Source organism: Gekko japonicus, unplaced genomic scaffold (assembly GCF_001447785.1).
Source record: "Gekko japonicus isolate JY-2015 unplaced genomic scaffold, Gekko_japonicus_V1.1 scaffold56, whole genome shotgun sequence".
Taxonomy (NCBI): domain Eukaryota; kingdom Metazoa; phylum Chordata; class Lepidosauria; order Squamata; family Gekkonidae; genus Gekko; species Gekko japonicus.
The window spans coordinates 2,123,428-2,145,186 of NW_015169779.1; the positions used below are offsets into that span (position 1 = coordinate 2,123,428).

Genomic DNA, 21,759 nt, shown 5'->3' on the forward strand with positions numbered 1-21,759 from the left:
GCTTTCAACTACTACCATCAAGGAGCCCGGCCCTCAGCCTTAACATCTGGCTTTTCCCACCGAGTGACTCAGGAAGACCACTGTCAGCTTGTAAACATCCTTAGCACGCCATCACAAGCAACGCACTGAACGATCACTAGCACCCTATGACTTTATGAGTTTTATCTGTATTGCTTTGTTTTAAAATGTTTTTATATGGTTCTATTGGTATTTTGTGCCAACGTTGTAAGCTGCCCTGAGCCTACTCGCGGGGAGGGCAGGGGAGGTCCTGCTACAAAAAGAACCATAATATCATCATCATCATCATCATCATCAGAGGTCATTTGGGGGGGGATCGCAGTCCCCCCGGGTGAGGTACGGGGGGGGCACATGACGAAGCCCCTGCTTCCGGCCGCCCCGCTTCCGGCCCTCATTCAGCCAGGAGGAGGCAGGAGAAGAGGGAGGGTAAGTTGCTTCCTCCCTGCCTCTCCCCACCCCTGCCTGCCTGGGGCCAGGGAGGGCCTTCGCGGGGCTTCCTTGCACTCCCGCCGGCCTTGCATGTCCACCGCCGGGCCCCTCGTGGGGCTCGGCAGTGGAGCTGCAAGGCCGGCGGCGGCCGAGACTGTTGGGGGCGGGGTGTGCGGCCTTATGACACACTTCCGGTGATGTCAGGGGGTGTGGCCTTATGACGCACTTCTGGTGATGTCAGGGTGTGTGGCATATGCTAATGAGTTATGCTAATGAGTTATGCTAATGAGTTCCCCTAGCTCTTTTTCTTCGAAATGACCCCTGATAATAATAATAATGGTTGCCAGGTCTGGTTTGGGAAGCACCTGGACTTTTGGGGGATGGAACCTGGAGAGACCGGGGTTTGGGGGACGGGGACCGCAGCATGGTATCATAATGCCATAGAGTCCATCCTCCAAAGCAGCCATTTTTTCCAGTTGTAAAAGCAGGCGATCGCCAGACCCCACCTGGAGGTTGGCAACAGTAATAACAAACTGCATTTATTAATAAAGAACAGTAAGGTGCTCAAGTGGTTAAGACGCTGAACTGCAGGCTGTGGAAGGCCAGTAGTTCAGCAGTTCGAGACCCGAGTGTGCTGCATGACGGAGTGAGCTCCCGTCTCCAGTTCCAGCTCCTGCCAACCTAGCAGTTCGAAAGCAAGAAATTGCAAGTAGATAAATAGGGACCACTTCGGTGGGAAGGTAACAGCGTTCCGTGCGCCTTGGTGTTTAGTCATGGCTGCCACATGACCACGGAAACGTCTTCGGACAGCGCTGGCTCTTCGGCTTTGAAACGGAGATGAGCACCGCAACCCTAGAGTCGGACTCGACTGGCTTTCGAGCAAGGGAACCTTTACCTTTAAGGTGCTCAAAGGTGAGGGCTCAATGCCCGGCCCTTCCTCTGTCCCGTCCCCCCGTCTTGTCTGGCGGGGACGGTAGGTGGCGCTGTAGCCGCGGGGTTGGGGAAGTGACGGTGCGGCAAGTTTGGCCCTCCGGGGCTCTCTCCGGCCACGAGAGCATAGGGATGGGAAAAGTCTAGAGCCATCAGCCGTGGTCCTCACTTCAGGTTTCCAGTGGGACGACGGCCGCCGCGGCGTGCGCCGCAGAAGCGAAGCCCTCCGCCCCGCGCCCTCTACGTCGGCCGGATTTGGCACGGTCGCTTGGGAACCAGAAGTGTCGGCTGCCGCGTGTGCGTGGGCGGCGCCTGCGGAGGGCGATGGAGGGGGGTCCCCGCTTGGGGGTGGCGCTGCTGCTGGGGGATCGAGACCCCACCGGTGCTCCGGCCCCGCACTGTCCGCACGGTGAGTCCTCTGCTGACCCCAGACTGGGGGTTTAAGGTGCAGGCTTGGAGCCCAGTTTTACTCTTAGCAAAATTTTGGGGTTCAGTCAACTTAAGGGACTGCTGCAGAGAAGCCCCCCCACGAGCAATGCTCCCTCTAAGCTGTGGAGTCTTGGGAGAAAAATTCTACTTTGTGAGTTGCTGGCATTAAAGTTGTGAGCAGGAGCTTTGGCTGCTGCATAAATTGGTTTGCTCTGGAGCCCTCCTTCCTGAGCTAAGACAGAAATGTGTGAGCCGGAGGCTAAAAAACTGTGAGCTGGCTCACACTAACTCAGCTTAGAGGGAACACTGCCCACGACCAACCTTATTTCCCCAACCATTTTGTTCTAAATTGTGCTTTCCCTCTGCAATGCTACCCTCAGCTCTTCCAGCAAAGCGTATGGACAGATCAAGTGGGATTTCCTGACCTTTCTCAGTATTGCACAGGGATGCTTCTGTGCCATGGACTCCAGTGGGGTCCTACCTGCACCTTTCTGCTCTCTGGACCAGTGTTCCCTCTAAGCTGAGTTAGTGTGAGCTAGCCCACTTTTCTTTAGCCTCCGGCTCACGCATTTTGGTCTTAGCTCAGGGAGGATGGCTCCAGAGCAAACTAATTTATGCAGTGGCCAAATCGCTCACTCACAACTTTAATGCCAGTAGCTCACAAAGTGGAATTTTTGCTCACAGGACTCCACAGCTTAGAGGGAACATTGCTCACGTGAAAGGCAGGGGCATTTTTGATGTGAATCCTAACCGCCCTCTTCTGTGGCTGTGATCACACGTACTAAATAAGCCACTTTCAAGGCACTTGCCCACTGGATCTTACTGTGTGAACGGGCAAAATCCAGTTTGAAAAGTGCATTGAAAGTGAATTATTTAGTGTGTGTGATCACAGCCTGTGTGTAGTTAGCCTGTGTACACCCTTCTGTCTTCCATTTGCCTCGAAAAGCATCCAGGTAACCCTCTCTCTTCCAGGGCCTGCTCTTTTGTTCACAAAGATTCGTCAAGGGAAGGGAGAAGGGAGAAGATTTTATGCTTGTTCGGCTTGTAGAGAAAGAAAAGACTGTAGCTTTTTCCAGTGGGAAGGTGAAAAGGTAAGAAGAAAGGGAGGGGCCCCAGTATTTATGTGTCAAATTAATTACAAATCCCAATCTATGTAATCTCAGGGAGAGCATTTACCTCTTAACTCACCACAGTTCAAAAATTATGCTTACATTTCTCCCATTGAAATCAACAAATGCTCCTAATTTTGGAAGTGAAGGGGCTGCCAGTGCACACCTTCAGTGCTCCTGAAATCATTGGTCTCTGGAGTTGATTAATGGCATCTGTGAAAGAGGAAAATCAACGGTAGGGTTGCCAACCTCTAGGTGGTGGCTGGAGTTCTCCTGGAGTTACACCTGATCTCCAGGCCACAGAGATCTGTTTCCCTGGAGAAAATGGCTGCTTTGGAGGGTGGACTGTGTGGCTTTATAGCCTGCTGAGGTCCCTCCCCTTCCCAAACCCCTCCCTTCCCAGGCTCCACCCACAAAATGTCCAGGAATTACCCAACCCAGAGCTGGCAACCATAACAAGAGCCAGAGGGGCTGTTGGACTAGGACTTGAGAGACCTGGGTTCAAATTCCCATTCTCCCAGGAAGTTCATTGTCTGACCTTGAGTTAGATCTAGGTGGGTAGCCATGTTGGCCTGAAGCAGCAGAACAAAGTTAGAGTCCAGTGGGGGCACCTTTAAGACCAACACAGTTTTATTCAAGGTGTGAGCTTTCGTGGGCACGCACACTTTGTTAGAGTCCAGGGGCACCTTTAAGACCAACAAAGTTTTGTTATGTTAAGCTTAGTCTTTTTGTTTTTGCTGTTTTGTGTCTTGCGACTGTTTCTAGGTAGTACCTGTGGTAAGAACACCACCACACTAGGCCAGCAGCAGAGAGTCCAACCATGTCTGCAGGCTCACAAACCAGTCCAAGCCTGGCCAGTGTGGACACTAGATCATTTTCAGGACTGCTTCATGCTGTGCCTGGAAGTCACATTTGCGTTGGCTATTTTGATGTTTCCCCAAAAGGGATGTGTGGAGTGTGAAGGGCGGACTGCTGGCCCTAAACTCTTTGAGACGTACGCCGTTGACCTGAACAGCTGCCATGATTCCATGGCTTGGTTAAGGACCTGGTGTCTGCCTTTCTCTGTCTTTCTGTTTATTGTGGCAGAAATGCTGGGATAACATAAACGTTGTGCAGTTGTGGTTTAATAAACATAGATGCCACGTGAGGTGGTTTTTATCTCTGGTGGAAGTGACAAAGTATTCAGTGCTGTTCCACGTTATGTCTGTGAGCGCTGTGAGCACTGAATATTCTTCAGGCAGGCCAGTCCACAAGGTGGAAGCCACAACAGAGAAGGCATGTGTACAGGCATCAGTGGTGGCCGACAATCTGGAAGGGGGAAACACAACGTGGCATCATGTCATGAGGTTCCTGCGCTCCTCGCTTCCTCCAAACTACGCAAAACTGAATTATTCAAGAGGACTGTTCTGTGCAGGCAATAGGGTAGCACGGTACAAAAGGCCTCTTGAAGTCTCTGTACTACTGTGAGTAGTTTGCTGGGGGTTGGATCCTATTGGGTAATTTTGTGTCGTGTTCAGTTCTGTTTGTAGACTTCTGGTTGGTTCTATAACCCAAATCCCATTTCATTGTCTGTTGAATGTCCCGTCTTCTTGATTGTGTTGACTCCCTCTGTGTGATCCATCTTGAGTCCAAGTAAGAAAGGCGGAACATAAGCAGGGCCTGCAAGACAGAGCTCTTCCGCCAGGCTTATGAGTAGGAGCCGCCACCGCCACTACCCCACCACCGCGGTAGTGTGTCATCGGCTGCCCCCACTAAAGGGGGGTAAGCATTGCCTGGCAGGAGTTTACAGACAGGGTGCGGGAGACCGTGCTATCGAGATAGCTGGCCGCCAAAATTCCTGGTGACGCGCACGCAGGGGTGGGGTTCCCCTGGGGCCTAATTCCGCAGCGGCGGAAATCGGGCCTCCAAAGCGGGGGTTTACCCGCCCCCTGCCCCCACTTGGCAGCCCTACATAGGTGTGAAAACAATTGTAAGAAACCTGTGAGTGGCCGATAAGACAGCAGACTGGAGAATTTTTAGTGTCTCTTGTAGAGTAAATCGAGGGCCTAGAGGACAGATTAATCCAAGTGCAGAAAAAAGCCCATGTATGCATAACCTTGAGCCACCATGTTAATTGAAGGAGGGGAAGAAGAGGTGACCCTTATGGATCAGACAACTAGCCCGTGACTCCCCACTGGACTGAAGAATTCATAGCCTCTCTGTGGAGCCTTTCCACACACACACTAATTCCCAGCACAGACTAGGGCAGTGTGAAACGAGTGACCCAGAGTAAAGGAACAGATTTGTCACATAGATCACAAGCACTGGCTGTGAGACGTGGCGTTTTAAGGTCCCTTCAAAGGGGATAGTGAAAGGGCCATATTGGCCTGCTGTGTCACAACTTGGAGGGGAGACTGCGGCAGAGAAATTCCCCTTCCCATCCAGGCTAGCAGTCGACAGCAACCCCCCCCAGTGGCTGAATGAGAGAGAGAAGAGGCCACCCATCAACAACAAGATTGTCAAATGAATCTTCTGAGCGGTCTTTCAAGGTTAACGTAAGCTTGTCCATTTCTGCCGCTTCAAAAATGTTATTAATAAGTTCCCCCTTACTTGGCAGCTCTTGGCATCTCCAGTATTTAGCATATAATATTCTGGCTGAAGTAGTTATATAAATCAAAAGGTAAGAATCATCTCTTTTAAAGGTATCAGGAAAAATGTTCAATAAGTATACTTCAGGAGTAAAGGGTACATTACATTTCAGAATCTGTTGAAATGTAATGTTCCCTTTACTCCTGAAGTATACTTATTGACAGGGCTTTTTCTGTAGAAAAAGCCCAGCAGGCTTCTGTAGAAAAAGCCCAGCAGGAACTCATTAGCATAATAGGCCACACCCAAAAGCAGAAACTCATTAGCATGTTAGGTCACACCCCATGGCTTCCCTTGGCTTGCCTGGGCGCCCCACGGCTGCGGGGCGCCCGGGCAAGCCCCCCCTTGAAGGGAAGGCAGTTTAAACGGCCTTCCCTTAGCTTGTCCAGGCACCTCGCGGCTACAGGGACCCCGGGCAAGCTGGCCCTTGGACAGGCCCGGGGAGGCATTTAAATGCCTCCCCGATCCTTCCAGGGCCCCCCCGGCCAGCCGGCCTCGGAGTCGCTGGGGGGTGTGTGTCGCTCTCCAGGCCTTCCCTGTAGCCAGGCACGCAGAGGTTTTGGCTGTAGTGGGCGTGGCCAACTCTGAAGCCAGCCGGAACTCCGTTCCTGTGCGTTCCTGCCCAAAAATAGCCCTGCTTATTGAACATTTTTTCCTGATACCTTTAAAAGAGATGATTTTATTAATGGCATAAACATAATATCCTTACTTCAGCAAAACAATGAACAACATACATCACAAACACTGGCTGTGAGACGTGAGAGAAGAAGACATGAAGAGACTAAGATTCCTTACTGTTGCAAAACAATCTTTTTGTTAGTATAAGGTAGAAACTATATGTATTAGAAAAGAGGCAATAAGCGATATGTAAACATACTATACCCGTTTTATGTTTAGAAGTAGTGTAGTATGTTTGTATGTATGTCTTTGTTTACGTAGTCAATAAAACAAAACAACAACAAGAGAGATGACCAGGGAAGTCAAGCACAGGTGTGCTAAAGGACTGTATTAGAAGCCGTCCCCATCAGGTAATAGAGTTTGCACATCAAAGACCTTGTCCCAGGGGGCAGCTGTTTGGAGTCCTTTGAAAAGAGATGTCCTCTAAAAAGAGGGGTATGGCGTTTATCTGTACCCCGTCTTATGGCTGATAACATTTAATACTTTTCTATTCTCACCAGAACCCTGCGAGACCAGTAGGGTTGAGAGAAAATGATGGGCCCAAGGTCCCCCAAGCAAGCTCCCAGACAGAATGGCATTCGCACCTGGCTATTCCTGATCCTAGCCCAGCCCTCTCTTGTGTGAACCCCTGGGCAGAGAAGGCGCAGAGAATGGGCCTTTGTCAGCGCTGCTTTTAAAGCCACAGCCGGGACAATCGCGAGGAGGCCCCTTTTGACCCATAATGACACAGCAGACACATGTATCCTTTAAATGTAGTTTGTGTAGTTTAAATGTAGTTTATTCTTAGAATGACTTGGCAATTTTTTCTGCGGCTGGCCTGCACACCCACGCAATGTGTGCCTGCACAGACCCCGTGACGATGGATCCCGAAGGCGCTGCAGAACAGACTTGCTGCTTCAGCCATGATTCTGTTCACCTGCTCTGACTCTCCGGGATCCGTATCATGTTCAGCCCCACACAGTTGTAGGCATAGCGTCCTCACAGGGTCTTGGCACTTCCTTCCTCTCCTCAATAGGAGGAATCCTGAAAGCGTTGCAGAACTGACCTCCTGCTTCAGCCATGACGCTGTTCATCTGCTCTGACCCACTGGGATCTGCATCATGTTCAGCCCGGCACAGTTGAAGGCATAGCGTCCTCACAGGGTCTCTTGACAGTTCCTTCCTCTCCTCAGTAGGCGGAATCCCGAAGGCGCTGCAGCGTCAAGGAGCCAACCTCCTGTGCTCTTCAAGGGCCAGATAATAACTCTGCCGCCTCAGGAATGACTTATTTCTGGTTCTTGGAAGCTGCTTTTCGAAATGGTTTTTCTAAAAAACAAAAATTGTTTCAATACAAATACGTTTTAAAAGAGCATTCACAATACCAGGTCTTGAATAGCCAGATACCGTGTCATGGCAACAAAAGGGATCATGCAGATGTGCTGATGACACTGAGCTGGACGCAGCACAAAGGCAAAGTGCTTACCTCACCGGCTCCAGCGGAAGACTTCTCTAGCAAAGGGCCACTGCCTGGCGCAGCTACCATGGAATTCCCGCTCCCCGGGGAGGGGGGGGGGAGGCAGGGGAGGGGTCAGCCACAGGCCTCCCATTCCACGCGTTCCTCTTGGGAAACGATGGAATGGGAGGTCCGTAGCTGGCATGTCCCTGGTTCCCTTTCCGTCACCACCCCCAATCACTCCCTGTTCCATTCCCACTACCGCCCCAGCCATTGCTTGGGGCACCGGAGGGAGTGGAATAGGGAATGGCGGGGCCAGTGGAGGGAAGGGGAGCGGGAACAGCGGGGGCGGGTAAGTTAGTGGGTTAGTAGGGGGTGGGTCAGTGTGGATGGAAGAGTGAAGGGATGGGGGGATGGGGAGGCAGAGGAAGAAAAGGAAAGAAGAGGAGTTAGAGTGGTGGCAGAGAGGAAACAGCAAACAGTAGGAATGGTGGAGCTAAGGGGTCAGAAGACACAGAAGTCAAAAGAGAGGAAAGAGAGACAGGGTTAGTGGAGGAGGGGGTGCCGGTGAGCTGGGGAGGGGAGGGGAGGGGAGGGAAACCCCAGATCACTGCATCTTCAGCACACCTTTCGCCGATCTTGCTGTTTCTGGAGCCTCTGAAACAAAGACAAATAAAATAGCAGTTATAAAAACCCGTTCAAAGCCGCAATGAAGAAAAACTCCCAATTTGGACTGCCAGTCTTTCAAAACTAAACCGGTCAAATACCGTCTCCAATAAAACTGTCTCCATCTTCCTCCTCCCCACCTCCTGCCTCGCCATCTCCCGCCAACCGTACTTCTCCCCATCAACTCCCACGTTAAGATTCACCATTGGCCCTCTGGGTGGCTTACCAGGAGCCCATCGGCAGGCCTCTCCCTTCGCAGCCTCTGCTGTGTGACTCCAACTGCCAAGGCTCCAGCCTATTTATACACCTCTGCCTCCCTTTGTGATGCGGGCCTTGTGACATCAGCATCTGGCGGACAGGGACCAATCTCTGGGCAGCATGGCCGATGCAGGGGTGGGGGGTGGGGTGGGGAGGAGGAGGACGGGGCTCAGCCACTGGACCTCAGGTTGTTCAGATAGCGAATGGACATCTTGAGTCCCTCTAGAATGGAAGTGGTTTGAGGATCAGACAAGCAGTGGCTGGTCAGGGCTACCTTCTTCTGCACTGAGGGAAGGAATTTTTTCCTAGCAGAGGGATGTGAAATGTTTCTCGCCCTGTTGAGTTCTGGCAGATCAGGATTTGCGGAAGGCTTGAAAAGTTGACATCTGTAATTTGAAAGTGAAATACCAACTCTCCTCCTTTTTAAAAGTTCTTTTTTTAAACTTTGCATTATGATGGTTTTACATGGCCTCTTCTTTGAGCTATAGAGAAAAGTGGTCTAAAAATAAGATTGATGAAATGAAGACTGTTCTGGAAAATCCCTCCTAAGCCAAACTGCCTTCTAACTGAGAGGGGCGGTTGGGTTTGGGAGAGGGAAAGGACAGGAGGTATCCTGGACCAGGCGGGGAGTCCAGAAGGGATCGCAGTGATTGATTTTGACAGGCAACATTTGGGTGCTCTTCCCAGATGAAAACAGCGAACTTGCTCAAGCGGAATTTCTCTGCTGCACTTTCCCTTCAAGTTCTGACACAGCAGGCCAATATGGCCCTTTCACTATCCCCTTTGAAGGGAGCTTGACACACCACGTCTCACAGGCCGTGCTTGTGATGTATGTTCCTTTAATCTGGGTCACTCTTTTTACACTGCCTTAGTCCGTGCTGGGAATTAGTGTGGGGGGGTGGAGGCTCCCCAGAGAGGCTATGAATTCTTCAGTCCAGTTAGACAACAGCCCTTGGGGAGTCACCTCTTCTTCCCATCCCATCCTTCAGTTAACATGGTGGCTCAAGGCTATCCACATGTGTTTTTCATCCCATGTGTGAGATGGCAGGTTCCATCCTTGAAAAAGTCTCTGGCAATTGGACTTGTCAAAAATCCTTCAGATTCATTCATGTATCCTCGAGGCCCTAGACTTACTCTACAGGAGACAGTAAAGATTCTCTGGTCAGCTCACAGGTTTCTTATAATTCTTTTCACACCTATGTGACTTTGTGGGCTCAGACCCAAGACCTTCTCCGCTTTTCCTCTGACGGGAGGAGAAGAAGAAGAAGAGTTTGGATTTATACCCCTCCCTTGGTGAATAACAACGTGTGTGTGCACACAAAAGTATCACACCTTGAATGAAACTATGTTGGTCTTAAAGGTGCCACTGGACTCTAACTTTGACCCTGGGTTAGCCACTCTCAGTTTCCCCTGCCACATAGTAGTGTTGTGAGAATAAAATGGGGGTTGGGGTGGGGAAGAAGTAAGGAGGAAAGGAGGGGCAAAATAAATTGATCCCCCCCTTCAAATTAGTGGAAACGAATGGGTTCCCCCATATCGTTGGCCAGTGAGATTTTTGATTGATTCTCTTCATTTATACCTTGCTGTCCTCCCCAGATGGGGACACAGAGTTGTTTGCATTGTTCTCCTCTCCTTTGTTTTAGCCTCACAACAACCCTGTGAGGTAGGTTAGCCTGAGAATATGTGACTAGCCCAGGATCACCCATCAAATTTCTATGGCAGACTAGAGGCTGGCACCTGCGTCTCCCAGTTCCTCACGTTCTAAGCACTGCGCCACGTAATAATTTTTTTTAATCATCTGTCAAGTCCCTGCATAAAGAAGATATTATAAAAGTGTAAAAGTGGTAGAAAAATAACAGCCCAGGTAGGTCCACCATCTCATTTGAAACAAAAACAGAATAATAATAATAATAATACCTTTCGATTTATTGATCACTCAATCCTGCAGAGCTGCTGGCTCTGAGCGATTTACAGTTACACAGGTTTTCATAAGGGACTAACAATGATAGGGGTAAGGGAGGACAACATATAATTCTTTAAATCGCACACGTTTGCAGCCGACAGGGATTTTGTTCAGCTGTAGGCTTCAGTCGTGTTCCGGGCGGCATTCATTCCGGCTTGGCTTGATCACGTTAGTTCTTCCTGGGCTGGCTTTGAGTCGTAGCGCCGCACTGCCACCACCTGGCCGGATTGGCCCATTACAGGCTCTTTGATGCCGAAGAGGTCTTTTTTCCAGGCTTCAGAGCTGGACGTTACATTCGCCGGCTAACACCTCCCCAAGGGGTTTTAGTGTGCCCACCCTCTCTAAGGAGTGGTACCCATTTTATCTACTCGCCGAAGCTTTCGAACCGCTGGGTGGACGGTGAAAGGGAAAGAAAAGGGAAAGCACAAAAGGCAGGGAGCAGGGAGAGGTTGGGTTACAAGAAACGAGGGAGCCAGGAAGGTGACGTTTGTTGATTTTGTACTGCCATCAATCCCCATGAGACTTTATAAAATAATACAAGCAAAATAGACAGGTCTGTACTTTCAGAGGTTTATAACGTCCATTTAACAGAAGGAAATCAGGAAAGAGGCCAGGGAGCCGAGAGAGAGAGAAGCAGGGGTGACCGGCTGAATGCCTGCAGTTACACTTACTGACAGTGCGATCCTATGGGTGCGGTCAGACGGCGTGCTGGGAGTGGGTTAAACTGCTCCGGCCCTGATGTGTTTTTTTTTTAACCTGGAGAACTGTGATCACACCTCCTTGTTCCGGATCGCTGCGCAGCAACATAGCTCCTCGCCTTCCACATGTGAGAGCGTGCGTCAGTGTTGTTTTTCTCTCTGTTTGGGCATGCGCACAGGCAGCCATCGGTAGAACTAAAATTTTCGCGTGTGCGCAAAACAGCGATTTCCACTTCAACCCGACAGCTGTAACACTTCCATTTAAAAACTTTAAAGGAACACTTCCCTTTAACCGTTTACCCTGAAAATGGCCTCCGTGAGATCCCAAACTCGTCCAAACGCTAAAACTAGGCACAAAAACATTGTTTTTAATAATGCGGGGGTGGAGCTCCACATATGCGCATGCCACCAATGCTTTAAAAAATGGTGGGCAAAAAGCGGAAGCCTCGAGCAGCTTTCGAGCGGGAAGGGGGTTTAAACCGGAAGTGGCTCGATCACACGGGAAAAATGCAGCTGGAACCGGAGAATCAGGAAAAGACCACTTGGGGACCTGGTATCAAAATACTCCGGGTTAAAGCGGTTTTGAGCCGGAAAGCGACGGCTGGGGACGGGAGGCAGATGTTGACGGTGTGATCGCACAGATAAAATCCATTTCTGAGACGGGCCAAAAGCAGACTAAACGGCCCATCTGAACGCTTTCCTGGAAGTAAGGTTAGGCCTCATTAAGATTCTGAGTAGACCCGTTTAGTATGTAGGTCTGCCAGGTCTGGGTTGGGAAAAACCTGGAGGGCGGAGCCTGGGGAGGGGAGGGGCCTCAGCAAGGCTACAAGTGCCACAGAGTCCACCCTCCGAAGTAGCCCTTTTCTCCAGGGGAGCTGATCTGTGTCCTCTAGAAAGCAACTGTAACAGTGGGAGGTCGCCAGGTGTCACCAGGAGGGTAGCAACCAATGTTCCCTCTAAGCTGTGGAGTCTTGTGAGCAAAAATTCTACTTTGTGAGCTACTGGCATTAAAGTTGTGAGCGAGCCATTTGGCTACTACATAAATTAGTTTCCTCTAGAGCCCTCCTTCCTGAGCTGAGACAAAAACGTGTGAGCTGGAGGCTAAAAAACTCAGCTTAGAGGGAACACTGGTGGCAACCCTATTAGTAAAGCTCTCTTAAGTCTTTTATCAATTGTGTATAAGAATTTCTAAGAAGCAGATTTTGGAACAATTATATATTTGGGATTTATTTATTTTTAGCCGAGCTTTTCAGAAAGGAAACTTTGAAACGTCACTTGACCATGTCTTTGAAACTCTATCGGTGGAAATATGTTCACTTTTCGATGTATACGTTTCTCTCCTGTCCATCTTTTCAGGTGTCTGAGGCTAGGCGTCAAGCACAGGAGAGGTACAACCAAAGTCGGCAGCCCTCTTCCTCTCACACACAAAATGTGGAAAGGTATGGTTGAGCCCCTCTCATGAACTTCTGGCGCGTGAAGGCCAGTGGACAGTTTGCTAGAAACCCTGGGGACCCTCAGCATCTGAAAGGGTATCTTTCCATCTCAGAAGGAACAAAGAAACCCAGGGCACCTTTAAAGACTAATGGATTTACCGTGCAATCCTGTGCAGAGTTAGGTAAAGGTAAAGGTTCCCTTGCTCGAAAGCCAGTCGAATCTGACTCTAGGCTCATCTCCGTTTCAAAGCCGAAGAGCCAGCGCTGTCCGAAGAGGTTTCCGTGGTCATGTGGCCGGCATGACTAAACACCAAGGCACACGGAACGCTGTTCCCTTCCCACCAAACTATTTATCTACTTGCAATTCCTTGCTTTCGAACTGCTAGGTTGGCAGGAGCTGGAACTAGAGACGGGAGCTCACTCCATCATGCGGCACCCGGGTCTCGAACTGCTGAACTACTGACCTTCCACAGCCTGCAGTTCAGCATCTTAACCACTTGAGCCACCGCAGCTCCCAAAGTGTTTTACATACATTTAAAAACGAATACTGTATCTGGTGAATGGGCCTAGAAGAGGGCACAGGATCCGGCCCACACAGCATGTCTATCTGCCCCTGATGGCCCTCCTCAGATTTTGATGAAGATGAGGTGCATAAACACATGAAGCTGCCTTATCCTGAATCAGACCTTTGGTCTATTGAAGTCAGCATTGTCTACTCAGACTGGCCAGTGGCTCTCCAGGGAGACTCCTTTCACATCACCTACTATTTCATCCTTTACACTGGAAGCACTGGGGATTGAACCTGGGACATTCTGCATAGTAAGTAGATGCTCTACCATTAAGATCGCCAACCTCCAGGTGGCACCTGGAGATCTCCCACTGTTAGAATTGATCTCCAGATGACCAGGATCAGTTCCCCTGGAGAAAATGGCTGCTTAGGAGGGTGGACTCTATGGCATTATGTCCTGCTGAGGTCCCTCCCCACCCCAAACCACACCCTGCCCAGGCCCAAACCCCAAATCTCCTGGTATTTCCCAGTCCGGAGCTAGCAGCCCTATCTACCATTGAGCCACAGCCCTTCCCAGGTAGGAAGTTTTCCCAAAGGTTCACCTCCAAAGGAAAGGAAATTTGCTTTCAAACATTACTAAGGGGTCAACGGTCCCCCACTTCAATATTCTGTTTCTCTTTGGCTTTTGTATATTAACGCCACAGTTATTCTCAGGTGCCTCTGATACATAATTGTTCCAGATTATGCCTCTGTCAATATACTGGGACTCACCTTCTGTAGTGAATAAATTTCTGGCAGCACAGTCAGAGGACAAGTTGGCCCCCGAAACTTGGGTCTCGAACTGCTGAACTACTGACCTTCCACAGCCTGCAGTTCAGCGTCTTAACCACTTGATAGACTGCCGTAATAAAGGAAGCTACGCCCTTCAGTTTGCATGACCTGAGCAAGGCTATTAACCAGGACATTTCAGAGGTCATTCATTCATAGGGTCACCGTAAGCCAGAAGCGACTTGTTGGCACATAATACACACGTACACATAGCAGCAAACCACATTTGCCTGCATTCGGTCTTTCGTTCCTGGCCCTTTGGACCCTGATTTCTCCTCCCTCAAATCCATCTAGATTAGGACAGAGACCCAAAGCCCACTTGACTGATGCAGAAATGCCATGAACATAAATAACGACTAACAACTACATCCACCTCCCACGCTCAAAAGCCAACCCACGGCCTCTTTATCCTCATTATTCAATTACAGAGTTAAAAATGTAATTTAATTCTCACCCATCGGACTGAACAACACTCCGAAAGGGTGAACTTTGGCTAGATTTTGCTCCATTAAATTTTTTAAAAAATATTACTTTAAATATTGTTTTATTTATTCGTGTATATTTTTATCTATTTATGATGTGTGATCCGCTCTGAACTTGCTTGACGGGAGAGCGGAATACCAATCCAAATAAATAAATAACATGTCTAGACCACTTTCCACCACTAGCGTGAGCACAAGAAATCTTAAACAAATTTAAGTAATGAAAAAGCTTCCATCAAAACCTGCCCCCCCAAACCAGTCATATCCATAATACTACGGCTTAAAAATCTTTAATACCACTGCTTGAAGGACCATATACCTCCTGAATAACAAATTCTGAAAATTTACAGAAGGTTCTTATAAACAGAACACACACACCACTATTCCATCTGGTACCCCACAGTCAGGGATAAGACACTTATCGGGCACATCAGAAACTCCCCACGATGTGCTAGATTCAAGTCCAGTAGCAGCTTAGAGAACAATAAGATTTTCAGGGCATAAGCTTTCAAGAGTTAACACTCCCTTCATCAGATATAATGAATGATGTTTACCAAAGTTAGAGGACAAAGCTGAGTAAATGTTCCCATAATCGTACTTATCAGAATTGATCTTGGCAGGTTGACTGTTAGAATGCTTAGTCTCATAAGGACTGTTTTTAAAATCCGCAAACATGGCATGGAAACTGTCCTTTGCCTGTTAGCAAGAATGCCACTTGATAATGAAACTGAAGCTCAAATACTTTGGCCACCAAATGAGAAGGGAGCCCTCACTGGAGAAGACCCGGATGCTGGGAAAGATTGAAGGTCAAAAAAGACCGGGACGGCAAAGGATGAGATGGTTAGACAGTGTAATAGATGCAACAAACATGAAACTGAGCAAACTTCAGTGGACGGCAGAAGACCGGAAGGCCTGGCGTGATCTGGTCCATGGGGTCGCGAAGAGTCGGACTCGACTGTGAGACTGAACAACAACAACAAGAATGCCACTTGGAAATCTACAGAAGGCTTTGACTCACGTTGGAGTTTTCAGACACTCTCTGGCTCTCTCGGAATCTCAACAATTACCAGAAGTCAGTATTCACCACATTTCTGACATTTATCACAAAATATATATATCTATGCTCTTCTGTGTTTCGGGGGCCAACTTGTCCTCTGACTGTGCTGCCAGAAATTTATTCACTACAGAAGGTGAGTCCCAGTATATTGACAGAGGCATAATCTGGAACAATTATGTATCAGAGGCACCTGAGAATAACTGTGGCGTTAATATACAAAAGCCAAAGAGAAACAGAATATTGAAGTGGGGGACCGTTGACCCCTTAGTAATGTTTGAAAGCAAATTTCCTTTCCTTTGGAGGTGAACCTTTGGGAAAACTTCCTACCTGGGAAGGGCTGTGGCTCAATGGTAGATAGGGCTGCTAGCTCCGGACTGGGAAATACCAGGAGATTTGGGGTTTGGGCCTGGGCAGGGTGTGGTTTGGGGTGGGGAGGGACCTCAGCAGGACATAATGCCATAGAGTCCACCCTCCTAAGCAGCCATTTTCTCCAGGGGAACTGATCCTGGTCATCTGGAGATCAATTCTAACAGTGGGAGATCTCCAGGTGCTACCTGGAGGTTGGCGATCTTAATGGTAGAGCATCTACTTATTATGCAGAATGTCCCAGGTTCAATCCCCAGTGCTTCCAGTGTAAAGGATGAAATAGTAGGTGATGTGAAAGGAGTCTCCCTGGAGAGCCACTGGCCAGTCTGAGTAGACAATGCTGACTTCAATAGACCAAAGGTCTGATTCAGGATAAGGCAGCTTCATGTGTTTATGCACCTCATCTTCATCAAAATCTGAGGAGGGCCATCAGGGGCAGATAGACATGCTGTGTGGGCCGGATCCTGTGCCCTCTTCTAGGCCCATTCACCAGATACAGTATTCGTTTTTAAATGTATGTAAAACACTTTGGGAGCTGCGGTGGCTCAAGTGGTTAAGATGCTGAACTGCAGGCTGTGGAAGGTCAGTAGTTCAGCAGTTCGAGACCCGGGTGCCGCATGATGGAGTGAGCTCCCGTCTCTAGTTCCAGCTCCTGCCAACCTAGCAGTTCGAAAGCAAGAAATTGCAAGTAGATAAATAGGTACCACTTCGGTGGGCAGGTCACAGCGTTCCATGCGCCTTGGTGTTTAGTCATGCCGGCCACATGACCACGGAAACGTCTTCGGACAGTGCTGGCTCTTCGGCTTGGAAACGGAGATGAGCACCGCAACCCTAGAGTCGGACTCGACTGGCTTTCGAGCAAGGGAACCTTTACCTTTACTATCTCGTGTTGGGGCTTCCTCTTTTCCTGCCTCCTTTAGCTTTTCCTAGTATTATTGTCTTTTTCAGTGTGTGTTGTATTCTAAGACAGCTGTCTCGTTTGTCATATAATGTAAGGTACAAGGAGTTTGTCGTCTTGCCGTTATCGGAAAGGAAGTTCTGTCAAGAATGCCAACAGCTTCTCTTGCCATCTGAGTGGAGAAGACACTCTGGGCATCAGGTACTTGGTGGTGTCTCCGTTGCCCAGCTGAGGAGACCCAGCCAGCTCCTCAGACCTCTAGAGAACAAGAAGACCAACGCGCAGTATCTGTTTGCTGACCGGAGCTGCCGGTTCCTGCTGGACCTCATTGTGGCGCTCAGGTTCAAGAGAGTGCTTTGCGTCGGCACCCCAAGGTCAGTCACGGAGTGCGCTTTCCCTCCCGATGGTTGTTCTTCAGGGAAATGGTTGGTGCCAGTGTTCCCTCCAAGCTGAGTTCGTGTGAGGCAGCTCACAGTTTTTTAGCCTCCAGCTCACACATTTTTGCCTTGGCTCAGGAAGGAGGGCTCCAGGGCAGACTAATTTATGCAGTAGGCAAATCGCTCACTCACAACTTTAATGCCAGTAGCCCACAAAGTAGGATTTTTGCTCACAAGATTCCACACCTTAGAGGGAGCATTGGTTGGTGCCCTAGTTGATGCTCACACAGTTAAGGGAGTGCCTTATTTTTTTAAAATTAAAAATATTACTTTCTTGGATATTATTTCAGTCGCATGTGAATATACCGTCTCCAAGATAGGACGCTGAGCAGGAAACTTTTCGTGTGGCACCCAGCTGTGAAAAGGAAGGTGCCCCCCCCACACACAAAGAACATTTAGAAGAAGAGATTGGATTTATACCCCACCCTTCACTACCTCAAGGAGTCTCAGAAGGACTTACAATCTCTTTTCCCTCCCCCTCCCCACAACAGACACCCTGTGAGGTAGGCGGGACTGAGAGAGTTCTCTCGAGGACTGCCCTTGAGAGAACAGCTTTGAGAGAATCTGTGACTGACCCAAGGTCACACCAGCAGCTGCATTTGGAGGAGTGGGGAATCAAACCCGGTTCTCCCAGATTAGAGTCTGTGCTCCTAACCACCACACCAAACTGGCTCTCTCTCTCTCTCTCTAGTGTATTCATTGTTGTTGTCTAAAGTGCTTGTGTTGTACACTGAAATGGCTTTATGTCCCCCCCTCCCCCCCCAGGCTTCATGAACTGATCAAATTACGATCACCGCAGGAACAGAAGAGCCCCATTAGGAGCCTTTTGTTGGATATTGATTTCAGGTAGGACATTTCTAAGCATTCAATGCTCTCTTCATTTTAGAGCAGCACTTCCTAAAACAAACACTCCTTCTTGATGGCCAAAGTGAAAGCTTGAAGGAGGGGCTCATTCAGGAAGTGGCCCTGGGAGGGTGTCAGGTGGGGAACAGGCTCATGACGAGTGAAAAAATTCAGATGTAAAAACGGCGCTCCAGGCAGGACAACTTCAGTTAGGTATATTTATGATGACTATGCATACTAGGCTGCGGTGGCTCAAGTGGTTAAGACGCTGAACTGCAGGCTGTGGAAGGTCAGTAGTTCAGCAGTTCGAGACCTGGGTGCCACATGACGGAGTGAGCTCCTGTCTCTAGTTCCAGCTCCTGCCAACCTAGCAGTTCGATAGCAAGAAATTGCAAGTAGATAAATAGGTACCACTTCGGTGGGAAGGTAACAGCGTTCCGTGTGCCTTGGTGTTTAGTCATGACCACGGAAACGTCTTCGGACAGCGCTGGCTCTTTGGCTTTGAAACGGAGATGAGAGTCGGATTCGACTGGCTTTCGAGCAAGGGAACCTTTACCTTTTTTATGCATACAGTACAGCCCTTGGGCATTCAAGGAGACCGTGGCTGGCACCTGATGGTCGTCACCTGACTGATAATGCTCTGTGGCTATATTTTTTAGGGCCAGGGGGGAGAATTTTGGGATTTGACTCTTTAATGAATGGTGAGCAGTTTAAATCAACTCTTCCTCCTTGGCTACTAGAAGGCTTTGGAAGTGGGAAGATGGGGTTGCCTAAAATCTCCGATGTTCCCAATTGACCCCCCGAAAGTTGTGAGTTTCCCCAAGATGTAGAGGTTGCCCTGAGGGGGAAGTGTATGGGCTGCATTATGAATAAGTGATTCAGAGTTTTCTTCTCTGTTCGGAATCCATTTTGTTTTGAAGCTTAGTCATTGTATGACCAATATCTTTGGGGGTTCTCCGTGTTGGGTACATGAGGAGTTGATTCCTTCCTAAACAGGGAAGGCGAGATGTTCTCAAAAAATAGTCTTCTGTGCCAAATGAGCAGACATTTTTAAACTGGGGGAGATTTTTCAGATGAAACTTGTGGATATTGTGAGCCGCTACTCTAACGTGTTTTGTAGCCAGTCAGAAATGTAAGTAGGTTAGGTGTTAAAAAGTGGAAAGAACTTACTAAAGGTGATTCTGATATATGGACAAGAATAAGGAATAAATAAACATATAAATGGATAGATTTACTGGTTAAAATGAATGAGGAGGGTTGTGAGTGAGGCAATGTGAAATGTTACTTGGTTAATATATGAATAGGAAAAACTTGAAGTAAGAGTATGTTTAACTAAATTGTCAATGTGGTGTAGTGTGAAAATTTTTTGTGGTGATCTATGTATGTATGTCTATTAAGCATAAAACCCAATAAAAATAAATTTAAAAAAAGAAAAAGAAATGTAAGTAGGTTGCGGTCACACGCGCCAGAAAAAAACGGGGGGGGGGAGCGAGGCTATTTCCTCCGTAGGAATTTGACCCACAGTTGCACAATCACACCTCCCTTTGAAGCTGCGGGCGCAGTCTGTCAGTGCGTGATCAGACGCAACTGTGGGTGAGTCTTTTTTTGTGTGCCGTTTCCCCCCCATGCGCTTAACCGAGGGATTGGTGAATCGCACCTCCGCACTGAGGGCTCCTTATGGAGTTTGCAATGATGCACATACTGCGAGGGGGGGGGACAATGGCACAGAGTCGGGATGGCCTGATCAGACCATCCCAACGCCATGAGAGCGCACTGGAGCGATCAGACACGGAAAAGTCCCTCCGTGGCCTGTTGCAACCCGTTAACTACCGGATTTTCCCCGGTGTCTTTTAACTCCGCTTCTGCGGCGGAGCAGAACGGGTTGCCTACAGCTGCGGGGCGCTCCCCAGATGTTGATGTCTGATTGCGCCCTTTAAACCCACCCAGCATTCACACCTATGTCAGGTCCAATTGTGCGCATGATCGCAGCCGTAATGTAGATTACTTTTCTGACAGTTGAGTCCCAGCTCGGCCCCAGAAAGTCTTGAACGTTCGATCGACTGAGTGAACACCAATTTTTAAATGTGTGGGAGAGAAGGGGATTTTCTTCTAGGATGAAAACCCCTCACAGGTCCTAGGAACGGGATTATCCTGGTTGAGGCAGGCTGAGGGTTGGGAGAGGTCCCAGGTGGTAAGCTAGCTCCAGAGGAGGGGGGTCAGAGACAACAAGGTGGCTGAAGGAAGAATAGGAGGCACCAGTGTTCCCTCTAAGCTGAGTTAGTGTGAGCTAGCTCACAGTTTTTTAGCTTCCAGCTCACACATTTTTGTCTTAGCTCAGGAAGGACAGCTCCAGAGTAGACTAATTTATGCATTAGCCAAATCGCTCACTCACAACTTTAATGCCAGTAGCTTGCAAAGTAGAATTTTTGCTCACAAGACTCCACAGCTTAGAGGGAACATTGGTAGGCAGTAGACTATGAAATAGGAATCAGAGAGAAGCGGAGGGTAAAGGGTTGAATAAAAGACAATAACACAGCAGCCGGAGCCATTGTGCTGTAGTGGCTAGGAGTGGTGGACTCTAATCTGGGAGAGCTGGGTTTGATTCCCCACTCCTCCACATGCAGCCGCTGGTGTGACCTTGGGTCAGTCACAAGTTCTCTCAGAGCTGCTCTCTCAGGAGCAGTACTCGAAAGCACTCTCTCAGCCCCACCTATCCCTCAGGGTGTCTGTTATGGGGAGGAGAAGGGAAAGGAGACTGTAAGCGGCTCTGCAACTCTGAGTGAAGGGCGGGGCATAAATCCAATCTCCTCCTCTTCTTCATTTCTTGTCTTGAACCTGTGAGCAACATTGACTTTAGCTGATCAGCCAGATCTTTGGCTGCAGGCTTTCTAGTAATGGAAATAATTTCTTTACAGGTACTCCCAGTTTTATACAGAGGAGGAATTCTGCCACTACAATATGTTTAACCATTATTTCTTTGGTGGAGAGGTAAGCGGCAGCCAGGTTCTACGACACGTGTGTCACGTCTTGTGGAGCAATGGCACTTTGATCGTATTCAGGGCTATTTTTGGGCAGGAACGCACAGGAACGGAGTTCCGGCTGGCTCCCAAGTTGACCACGCCCAGCAGGAACTCATTAGCATAATAGGCCACACCCAACAGCAGGAACTCATTAGGATTGGCTACATTAGGGGTGTGTGGCCTAACATGCAAAGGAGTTCCTGCTACAAACAAGGTAAACAGAATAAGAAGCAAAAGGTGGGTGTGGCTGGATGACCACACTTCTGGTAACATGGGTGCAGCCTAACGTGCTAATGAGCTGTGCTGTCAGGGGTGTGGCCTAATATGCTAATGAGTGTCTGCTTTTGGGTGTGGCCTATTATGCTAATGAGTTCCTGCTGGGCTTTTTCTACAAAAAGAGCCCTGAGTAGTGTTATGGTCTCCAGGTAGGCATAAAAGACGCTAGATATATTCAACCATCATGTCAGTATATTATTGATCTCAAAGTGTAACTGTAAATAACATTATTGTGGCAATAAATACAATTAATAAACATTCATGAAGTAATTGTGATTATTAAGATACATGAAGTTATTTTGATCGCTATAAAGTGATTGCTGACGAGAACCTCTGGATTGAGTTCCGTTTCGTCTCTTTGTCTGAACAAACCCTTC

At 48.7% G+C, this 21,759-nt stretch overlaps 1 protein-coding gene across 4 annotated transcripts in view; it reads left to right on the forward strand.

The window, feature by feature from the left end:
• Nucleotides 1-1,572: 1,572 nt before the first annotated feature.
• The window catches only part of ZCCHC4 (zinc finger, CCHC domain containing 4), a 35,550-nt gene continuing 15,363 nt past the window's right edge, over nt 1,573-21,759 (forward strand). For all 4 annotated transcript variants that reach the window (XR_001482667.1, XM_015416753.1, XM_015416754.1 and 1 more), the window contains exons 1-6: nt 1,573-1,786; nt 2,779-2,897; nt 12,591-12,673; nt 16,905-17,180; nt 18,009-18,089; nt 21,002-21,074. Coding sequence is in view for 3 of the 4 variants with exons in the window: in XM_015416753.1 (XP_015272239.1) it covers nt 1,702-1,786; nt 2,779-2,897; nt 12,591-12,673; nt 16,905-17,180; nt 18,009-18,089; nt 21,002-21,074 (717 nt within the window). In the remaining variant the exon portion in view is untranslated. The remainder of the gene's footprint in view (nt 1,787-2,778; nt 2,898-12,590; nt 12,674-16,904; nt 17,181-18,008; nt 18,090-21,001; nt 21,075-21,759) is intronic.